Source organism: Malaya genurostris, chromosome 3 (genome assembly GCF_030247185.1).
Source record: "Malaya genurostris strain Urasoe2022 chromosome 3, Malgen_1.1, whole genome shotgun sequence".
NCBI classification, from domain to species: domain Eukaryota; kingdom Metazoa; phylum Arthropoda; class Insecta; order Diptera; family Culicidae; genus Malaya; species Malaya genurostris.
Window position 1 is genome coordinate 118,855,524 of NC_080572.1, and position 11,368 is coordinate 118,866,891.

The 11,368-nt window shown below is 38.9% G+C and overlaps 1 protein-coding gene across 1 annotated transcript in view; it reads right to left on the bottom strand.

Annotated features, from left to right (window-relative positions):
- LOC131439378 (sortilin-related receptor-like) overlaps positions 1 to 11,368 on the bottom strand; it is a 72,287-nt gene that overhangs the window by 2,556 nt on the left and 58,363 nt on the right. The window contains exons 4-10 of the mRNA XM_058610303.1: positions 7,119 to 7,242; positions 6,665 to 7,055; positions 6,335 to 6,601; positions 3,404 to 6,271; positions 1,167 to 1,323; positions 828 to 1,107; positions 52 to 759 (exon numbers count right to left, since the gene is read on the bottom strand). Coding sequence (XP_058466286.1) covers positions 52 to 759; positions 828 to 1,107; positions 1,167 to 1,323; positions 3,404 to 6,271; positions 6,335 to 6,601; positions 6,665 to 7,055; positions 7,119 to 7,242 — 4,795 coding nt within the window. The remainder of the gene's footprint in view (positions 1 to 51; positions 760 to 827; positions 1,108 to 1,166; positions 1,324 to 3,403; positions 6,272 to 6,334; positions 6,602 to 6,664; positions 7,056 to 7,118; positions 7,243 to 11,368) is intronic.

Below are 11,368 nucleotides of genomic sequence, written 5' to 3' on the forward strand. Positions count from 1 at the left end.
ATCTGTTAAACAATATTTCTTCCATTTTAATCTTCCACTATGCCAACTTACCATCAAACAATTGATCCATGTTGGTACCATAGTAAATTCCGTAAGTGAGCTTTCCGAAACTACCCTCCGGTGCATCCCATTCAATCAACGAATAATCATGCGCTTGTTCCTTCAGGCGAAGATTGACAGCTGGAAGTGGATCTCCTCCAAATGAAACAATGGTAGTTTCGTGACGACCAACATATTGCTTCACATAGGCAGCGACTTTGATAACATACTGCGTACCGGGTACCATATTATCCAACGTCACCGTTGAATTCTTTACCCAAATAGTGTTCAGCAGTGGATACGACTGAGGTAGAATCGGTTGAATCATATAGCCATCCGCGTTGCTGACCGGTTTCCATTCGAGTGTGACCGACTTCTTAGTTATATTCACCACGTCAATTTTACTAATTTTCTCAATATTTGAAGTGCCATCGAATTTAAGCTGCACCATGTTGGAAGAAATCGACTCGTGTTTTCCGTTTCGAGCTTTCACCCAAAATTCGTACACTATGTCTGGTTTGAATTCGGTTTCGATTATGACACTAGTTTCCGAAGCACCTACTTTCACATTCTGGGCCGGTCCAACGTTCTTCGATTGGGATCTATAATTTATGGTATAGCCTTGCAGTTGACCATTCACTTCTTTCGGGACTTGCCAACTGACTTGAATACGAGAACCGTTAATCTGAACAACTGAAACATTGAGTGGTACACTTGGAACTGAAAAAAAAACAGAAAGTTATTAAACACATACAATGGCTAACTAATGAGAACATAATCGAACATACTTCCTTCGCTTGTTGCAATCTCATAGTAAATGTATGGCGGAGTTATCTTTGTTTGATTTTTCACCCTTACATATGTGGTTACGTTGTACAGAGTATACGGCTTCAGATTCGTAAATCGATAGTCCGTTTGATCAATCCAGTTGCTGACGTTCTTCCATTCTCCGTTATAATAAATCGAGGGAAGAAATTCGAATCTGACATCTTGGGGCAAAGGAATCCACCAAAAAATAAGGAAACTGGTCGAATTTAGCGAACGCTCGTCAACACCTATTTGTGTAACCTGTTGAGGAATAGTATGTCAATATTGAAGCATTTATTATTTAAAAAATGCAAACGAACCTGATAGTGTTTGGTTTTCATTTTTTCGCAATGTTCCTCATCGGTTCCATCGTAACAATCGGATTTTCCATCACATTGTACCATCAGAGCGAAGCACGTATTGTCGCACGCAAATACGCCTGGATTGTTGGTGCAGTTGTTGCTGATTGTTGATGATCTAAAAAATTATGTTAATTAGAATAAGGAATTGTTCTAGTCTACTTTAATGTCAACTGCCGTACTATGTATATTTTACCATATTGCTAAACTATACAAGAGAGCACATTGACCATAAACCATGTGTTGAAAATTTTGAAACATTATATTGAGTCTTGAGTATTGACGAGCTACGGATGAGAGGAATCGGGTGGGACAGTTGTTCAAATGTTAGTTTTCAAAAAAAGGTAAGGCATCAGCTAAGGTTGCGTGCAGAATCACGCACAAATTCAGTACTACTTCATCTGTTGCATTCTGGAGCGTGTTGGTAGAACATCCCCACGGTAAGGAGAAGGACGAAGATTCGAGTCCTTCCTCTGGGCGCTACTTTTTCGCCCAAAGATCTAGTTTTCATACATTTTCATATTTTCTCTCCATTTGTTACTCTTTAGCAGTGATAAGTATAGAATTTTTTTAAGTATTCCAAAATACTATGAAATATTACTGCATTCGAACTTAATGAGAAATTACGCTACTTAACGTGTAGTGCTTTAATTTTACTGACATGGTAAAATTTAAAACGTTATAACTTTTTGTCAATTCAGTAAAAGTTTTGTCAATTTTCAGTTAATTAAAATATATTAATGAAGCATTTCAGTAAACATTTCAGTAAACATTACTGGTAAGAATCATATCCGTTAAATTGATTAGTTTTCCAAAATGATCAAGAAATAATTTGGTTTATCATAGAGAAAACAGTATGTAGAACCAGAGCTACAAATTGTCAGTCATGTCAAATGACCTCGACAGACTGACTAAAATCATCGTCAACTGTACAAAGTGTCTGTCAAATGAGATACTCGATAGTTCTATGACCAAGTAGAAGTATACTCGGTATACTCAGTCAAAGACAGACGACTTTTTCGTTTTCTCTCTCTTATTCCCTCCCTGTTGAAGTAAAAAAAATTCTATGAGAGTACTAACATAAACATAAATTGATAAAGTTCATTGTTCTTTGCAAAAAGTCATCGGACTTCGGAGTTTATTGGTGTAAATGAATTTAATTCAATGTTTATGCTGCTTGATTAATATTTAGTCACATCGCAATCAAGCAGTGACAGGAGATAATATCAACCGCATCGGCAATCAATGAACGTCCTGGAGAGTGTAATATCAAGACAATTTAGGTTATCTGATGGCAAGCGTAATTTTAGCTCTTTAAAAAATGGCTACTGATATCGTAATTTACTGAAATCGTACTGCCGATGATGATCAGTGAAATATTTATACAATTTGTTTTTGGGCAGTAAGTAATAATCTTGTAATCATAAATAAACTGACATTTAAGATTTTTAAAAATAATTATGTATTCCCTAGTTATATGGGTTCTCTATAAAATTGACCGGAAAAAGCTTTACAACTCAAAACGTTCATATATTCAAAAATTATTTGGTCATATCACCGAACGTCGCACAGGGGTACATAAGCAATCTAGCCGGCCAAAAGTCGATTTGGTATAAAATGCCAAATAACCGTCGGATCAATAACACATTTAAGAGAGCACACGAGAAACGAAGCAAGAAAAACTAGAGAATTACGAACACACGATTGAAAATTGTACGTTACAGCACAAATCTTTGATCACCACACACGTCTCAAGTATTATGAAAGACGAAAAATTGAGACGTAATAGCTATTTGCCATTAGCTAGTAAAGGAACTGGTCTTCACAAGCCAATTGTCGTATGTTCGAGCCCCGACCTGGAAGGATTCTTAGTGACAGTAGAATCGTATTACTAGCCATGCAATGATTCTGTACCCTTAGGAGCGGCTGCGAAGTCTGTTGAAACAGAGAGGCCAAATTCCACAAAAGAATGTAATGCCAAGACTTTGCTTTTAGTAAAGGAACAACTTATGCCTGAATTATAGTGAACGATTAGAAGGATGCGTCCGTTGTTTTCGAGTTTAGGTTAACTGATGTAATTAGGATACAACTTGCGCCAGATTTAATTTGAAACAAACTGAAAAATTTTAAAGTGGACGAATCAATCTAATCGAAGCTGCTATAGAATATTTAGAAAAGTATATTTAAATCCTACTTACGAGTTCGGTTTGAACTTGCAATCCTCATCACTGCCGTCAGCACAATCAACAACATTGTTACAGTACTTCTCCATCGGTAAACACATTCCATCACTGCGACACTTGAAGTGTTTGACGCTGCATTGCTTCTGTGATGGACAATTACCTTCGTCTTCACCTTTAGTACAATCCTCATATCCGTCACACACGAAACGCTTGGAAATGCAAACGCCGGTATCGCAACGGAACTCATGTAGACCACAGTTTCTCTCCTTCTTTCTGGTAGGAATTGGTTTATGTGTTGTACTGGATATTGTTTGGGTGGAGTTGCAACCTGCCTCATCGGACCCATCTCCACAGTCATTGACGTCATCGCATTTCCACCAATATGGCACACATTTATCATTGGCACATTTGAACATCCAATCATGGCAAGAATCCCCTGGAAGGAAATTGATGCCTGGTTTCCTTGGCACTTCCGTTGATGCACTGCAATTTTTCTCATCACTACCATCCTTGCAATCCTTTTCTCCGTCACACTGCCACGTTTTGTAAATGCACCGCATGTCACTTTCACACATGAACATCCACACCTCACATTCCTTTTTGGTACAGTTGAACTCATCCGATCCATCGTTGCAGTCATGTTCGGTGTCACAACGCCATTGTTTCGGAATACACGTATTCGTCCCGTTGCAACGAAACTCGTCTTGTTTGCATTCTACAACCGTGGTACTATTTTTGTGACATGTTCTTTCATCCGTTCCATCACGGCAGTCATCTTCGCCATCGCAAAGCCAACTCTTGTTTATACATCGGCCATTTCCACAGGTATACTCATCGGACTTACAAGATGCAGGCTGACAATTCTGTTCGTCAGATCCGTCCAAACAATCCCGATCAAAGTCACATACAAAGTATTTCGGCACGCACTGTTTGTCCGATTTGCACGTGAACATGTACGGTGGACACGGAGGCTTATCTGATGGGCATCCCTCTTCATCCGATCTGTCTCCGCAATCATCATCGCCGTCGCACTTGTAAATCAGAGGAACACAAACACTATTTTTACAATCAAAGAATTTAGATCCACATGTGCTTCCAGAACGGGCGCACGTGTTGTTTGCAAACGGTGTCACTCCACCCGGGCAAAGACATTGACCTTGCGCATTCTTCTCCATTCCATCCGGACAAAGACAGCTGTAACCTTTAGGAGCTCCAACACAAATATGGGAGCACTTGTTTCCCTCCGAACAGGCGTTCGTACCTTCCTGAATAGAATGTCCATATACCTTGAGGTCCATTGAATTCATCATCTCCTCAGCAATAATGTTGATCATGATACCATGGTCTTTATCAGCAGAGTATACCGAATTCATTTTCCAGTCGTCCCAGTACATAAGATCTTTTAAGACGGCCACTGCAAATGGATGAGCCACACGGGAGTCTTGTTGGAGGATATTAATAAAATTCTTTCCGTTCAGATCACTACTGGCAATGTAATCCTTGCTCGCATCAACCCAATACAAACGTTCAGCCATATAATCTATGGTAACTCCGTTCGGCCATACAACATCAGGCTTTGTAAATAGCACCTTCACATCACTACCGTCCAAGTTGGCTCGTGATACAGATGGTCGTAGGGCATTCCAATCAGTCCAAAATAGAAAACCTTGCAGCGGATGCACAACAATGCCACGAGGTTTGTTCAGATTAGGTGCATCAATGATAGTTCTCCTCATACGTCCCAATGGGCCAACACTCGTTTTCACAGCTTCAATTTTCAATCGCATTCCATCTACAAAGTACAACATCTCTGACACCCAGTCATAGGACATTCCTTCAACGGAAGATAGACTACTATCTACCAGCAGTTCTGGTGCTTGATCTCCATTCAAGCATTGCCGTCCAATAACATCAGTCATGATATCTGCCCAAAACACGCAATTGTGCTTCTTATCGAACTCAATCGCAATTACATTCTTCAGCCCCGACACAGGAAGAACCTCTCGCGTTAGATTACCCAAATTGATACGAGATATTTTGTCTCTCTGGGCAATAACCAAAAATTCGTTTACCTCTTCCATTGGACACGGAATAAGCTGGGGTGAATATTGAGAAGAATATCCGTCTACACAAACATCTCCTTCGATTTTACGGTAACCTTTAGTTCGGTTGAAGAACTGGCCAGGTTTACAGCTACTCGGGGCGGCATATGGATCGTAATTTTCTATTGTTTTGTTCCGTACACACGGACTGTTTTTGTTCCCACTGCGACTGAAACCAAAATCGCACTCAAAGTCCCAACCGTTGCACGAACAAACCTGTTGCCTGATAGGTCGTTCGTAATCTATTCCATTGTAACAGTTTGCATGTGGTTTTCTTCGTTGATAAGTGTCCTGTAATCCCAAGATGCATGGTACAAAAGAATCACCGGAAGTAGTTCCAGGTGCCCAAAATTTGTAATCATCCTCCGTGCAGTTAGATGTGAAGGCTTTCTTCAGATCTAGCTTGATAATCAACCACTTGTGTTCTTCCTGTTCCGATCCAAACAGTGTGAAAATAGTCGTATTGGTATCGGGCTCGGTCATCAGTCCATACACCTTCAAATTGGTTCCGTGGAAAGGTGTGGACATCCACTTTTCGCCTTCGTCCGTAGAGTACAAAATATTATTCGTTTCACCCTTGGATTTGAAGTATTTCACTGCAACCAAAATTCCACCATGATCGCCCATATTGAAGAAATGATAGTCCTTTAAAATTTGCTTCCATGTCAAACCAGCATCTCGCGAAATGTAGACGCCCGGATGGCCTTTAAGTGATTTTCCTACTACACCAGATGCCATGATGACACCGGGAGCTGCTTTCGAACTCATTATACCCACCGACCTAGGAAGAATTATAGACACATTACTATAAACATGTTTAAACTATATATTTAGGAATTCTTACCGTGTTACCGGGTACAGCGAGCTGAATTTTTGTGATAGATGCAGGCTGCAATCTTTGACACAGTTCTGAATGGGCTGACCATCATCGTCAGTTGTGGGGGCCGTAATAGATCGCCACGAAGCACCATGATCAAAAGTGATAAGTGATACCAACGAATCCGGTGAAATTGTCTCACCCAAGGGTATTCGGTTTATTTTTGATGCAATGTAAATTCCTCTCAACCCTTCCACCTTGTGGAGGTCAGTAAAAGCTCCATCCGACGAATGACTGAACAAGAATGAATTGTTTTTCAGAATAAAATTTTCAACACCGATCGCATCAAATACTTACACCAACCAGCTAGATCGCCAATTCAGATCGGGAATGTAGGTAAAGACATTCTCCAGACTGGGTACAAACTTTATATCCGTCATGTCTGCATTCGATTCCGACACGTACAGATGCGAAATCCGTTCCGTGTGCACTACGGAAATCATTATTCGACGACCATCAACATCCGCTACGTGGTAACCTTTCATGTCCAGTTCGGTTTGGAAGTCCGCTTTAACGAACTTTCCGCGCTTGTAACTAATCAGTAGCTGGGTATTGTTGGGAAGTCGCTGCGAAGCGAACATGAAATCTTTCTTAATATGAAAATCTTCCACTTTCTCAATCAGCACGTTGAACACGTTAGAGTTATTACGCAAATTGGATGCGTTGTAGAAAATAACCGAGGATGTGTCTGAAAATGGGAAGATCAACGTAAACAAACACAATTCGGAATGGGATTATCGAATAAACTTACTTGTTGGTTCCTTTCGTTCAACATACAGATGGATTGGAACTCCTTCTCCGGATGACCATATGTAGGATTTTACATAACTTTGAAGAAGTGAGAAAGATGCTCCAAAATCTGTTGTGTAGTACAACTAAAAGAGGATATGATAAGAAATAGAAAAACGGTTGAGCCGACATCATATACGTTATGAAGAAATGAAATTGATGGAGGCAAAGAGCCTCAGAGTGGTTGCAGTGGTTGATCAAAATAAATAGTGAATAAAAATTATTTTAGGATTTTGATCTGGTTTCGCCTAATGGGCCGTTTTCAATAATGACATTAATTTACATACAATACCACAATGAGTTATAAAGGATCTGTTAAATCTAACTTTGATGAGATTTGTCAACAGGTTATTGTTATGTTTTCTAATTTATAAATACTAAAGCGAAGAATCGAATCCAGCTGCGCATAGTGTATCTTTTTTGAGTCAGTCTCTGCTTTGTGATTATCAGGATAAATAGTCCTGATAGTAACACATTGCTGCAACTGTTGGGACTCATTTTCATTCTATCGAGTCATTGGAAGAAGAATCAATAATACCCCCGTTGAATATTAAGGAAGTGTCAGAGGCACTCCATAACTTTCTGACGAAAATAAATCTAACTTCAATACGACATGCCGTTTAAAATTCTTGCGTTCGAAAAAGTGACTTTAATCAGGAATATCTCCTGTGATACCGACTAATACGAATACCGGGAATATCTCCTGTGATAATGACACAATTCTTACTCCATCCAAGTGTTGTAATTGATACATATAAATCCATACAGCGGCACTTGGTAACCGAGCGTTAATTACATTGGGAGCCTGTAAAATTCTGTAGAAGTGGAATATTGCGTCATTTGAAAAGTGAAGTAGTCACGAATTGTATCGTTTATAGAAACATGTCACCGGCAAAATTCATATTTTTTTCATTTTAACGGGTGGCAACTAAAATTTTGGAATTTCTTTCTCAAGCTGTCAAAAAAAGTCAAACATACTTGGAGAAGATCTGATTTATTGAAATTAAAGATACATTGTTCATTGTTGAAAAAAATAGTGAACATTTGAAAACAGTCCGTAATCGGATGTTCGGCGAAGCTTCCGTTTGATGTCGGAACTGGAGCGTTGTACGGCCTTCATGTCAACTTTCCGAATGCATCTCTTAATTCTACCAATCAACTAATAGCAATTCGTGGCTCTCCAGTTATTTTTGTACACCAAGGAGCTCAAAACAAATGGGATCGAACGGGTATTCAGGAACGATTGTGTTTTTTAGCGCAACGCGATGACGCTTTATCCGGCCAAAACACGTATTGTCCATCAGCATGATGTTTTTGAAAAAACGGGATCAAAACTTTCTACGAACATTCGTTCTGGTACATTGCCAACCCAGATGGCTTGCCAACCCAGATGGCTTGAACCATAGCTTAGAAATGCCTTTCTCGAAAATGACAATGTACAGCATGACTTTCTGTTCAAACTTATGTTCAAACTAATATTTTATGTTCGGATGTACAGTGGAACTATCCGTTGAAAGCAAAACTTTTTCCGGAAAAATTTTTAATCAACCAGCGGCATTGGGAATTCAGCGTTGAAATCTGTGCGTCAGTATATCCTGGGGCTCGTGTCTTCTGCCGGTACTTTATTACGAGTCTTTTCTATGTTTTGCAGATGTACTGGTGAGAACAGTTGAACTTTTTTGCAGCATCCCTTTGACTCAGTGAATCCTTGTTGTTGAAGGCACGAGAAAGAGAACGAAGTCCTTTTGCGTCCATAATTTTGGTTGGTCTTCCACTACCTTCCTTACGAGCAGTTGTTGGGCATCTTAGGATATTGTAAACTGTCGAAGCCGCAACATTTTTGCTTTTAAAATATTGTACCGTATACTATTTGCCGAGATTTTTGTGCACTTCGTAGAACTGTAGAATGCGCTCGTGAAATACCTCTTGTTTCGACGGCATTTTGAGCAAAACTGAGCAACAAAACAAAATACTAGCAGAAAGAGGAGAAAGAGAGTTAACACATACACACTCTTAGTTCTTTCTGAGCTTGTTTGTTGTTGAGCATACAGGCCTCGAAAAAATTCCAAAATTTTAGTTGCCACCCGTTAGACACCAACATTACAGATCGGCTGAAAAGTTCGTATCTAGAATTAAATCCATACCATTTTCAGTTAGTACCAAGCTTCAAAAGATACGTGTATAAATTTGACAACTGTCTGATTATTAGTTCGTGAGATATTGCATTTTGAGTGAAGCTACTTTTGTTATTGTGAAAAAAATGGAAAAAAGGAATTTCGTGTGTTGATGAAACACTACTTTTTGATGAAAAAAAATGCCGCCGATACCAAAAAATGGCTTGATGAGTGTTATCCAGACTCTGCACCGGGCGAAGCAACAATTCGTAAGTGGTTTGCAAAATTTCGTACTGGTCATATGAGCACCGAAGACGATGAACGCAGTGGACGTCCAAAAAGAGGCTGTTACCGATGAAAACGTGAAAAAAAATCCACAAAATGATTTTCAATGACCGTAGAGTGAAGTTGATCGAGATAGCTGACACCCTAAAGATATCAAAGAAACGTGTTGGACATATTATTCACGAATATTTGGATATGAGAAAGCTTTGTGCAAAATGGGTGCCGCGTGAGCTCACAATCGATCAAAAACAACAACGAATTGATGATTCTGAGCAGTGTTTGGAGTTGTTATATCGAAATAAAACCGATTTTTTTGGTCGATATATAACAATGGACGAAACATGGCTCCATCACTTCACTCCGGAGTCCAATCGACAGCTGAGTGGACTGCACGCGATGAACCGAACCCAAAGCGTGGAAAGACTCAACAATCGGCCGGTAAGGTTATGGCGTTTGTATTTTGGGATTCGCATGGTATAATTTTCATCGACTACCTTGAAAAGGGAAAAACCATCAACAGTGACTATTATATAGCGTTATTAGAGCGTTTGAAGGACGAAATTTTAAAAAAAAACGGCCTCATTTGAAGAAGAATAAAGTTTTGTTTCATCAAGACAATGCACCGTGTCACAAGTCGATGAAAACCATGCTGAAATTGAACGAATTGGGCTTCGAATTGCTCCCTCATACACCGTATTCTCCAGATTTGGCCCCCAGTGACTTTTTCCTGTTCTCAGACCTCAAGAGAATGCTGGCTGGTAAAAAAATTAGAAGCAATGAGGAGATAATCGCTGAAACTGAGGCTTATTTTGAGGCAAAGGACAAATCGTACTACAAAAATGGTATCGAAAAGTTGGAAGATCGCTATAATCGCTGTATCGCCTCTGATGGCAATTATGTTGAATAATAAGAACAAATTTTGGCAAAAAAATGTGTGTTTCTATTAAACGATACGAACTTTTCAGCCGAACTGTTATAATTGACCAACAGAAGTGGCGGAAACTTGGTTGAGTATTTCTTGTTTTGATGCATCAACATTCCACAATATAGTTCGGATCAGGCATTAATCTTTTTCTTGCAATACAAAACTTTCTTAATGATGAAAATTTAGCATCAGAAGAAGATTACTCGTAACCCTCGTAGGATATTCCGAATCATTTAAAATAAACTCAAAACTTCAAGATATGAAAATAATGGTTTTTCTCCCAATCTATACAATATTTATATGGAATAAATGTCATGCCATATTTTTTCAACTGATACACTACATGTTTCGATCACAAATGGTTCTTCCAAAACTCCGAAAAATCAAAAATTCAAAAACAAAATGGGAACGGGTATAGTGTGATGGTTAAGTCGATGCCTTTCACGCAGTCCACATGGGTTCGATTTCCAACCCCGCACATAGGGTCAGAGGCGAAAGACCTTAAGGTTAAAACCTCTATAATCGAAAACCAAAAAAAAAACAAAATATTGGTTTGATAGTTTCGTTAGCATAATCAAACAATAGAGCTTCGATTATCAATCATTGCCGTCTGCAAAACAACACACGTCAGATGTCATTTGTTAAAACTTAATGACATTCTTTTAATAAGTGCGTTAGTTCTACGAATTCGAATTCTAATTGCTACTTCATTCACCATTTTCGCCAGACTCAGTCCCATGCGATTATTTTCTGTTTTCTTTAAAACAATTACTTACACAAAAATGGTGCTCAAGAATATAATTGGACACTTTAAAAAATTGTAAACTGAACAAAATTGAACATTTTTTTAAGAATTATAAAATACAAAATTAAAAATAAGTTGTATTT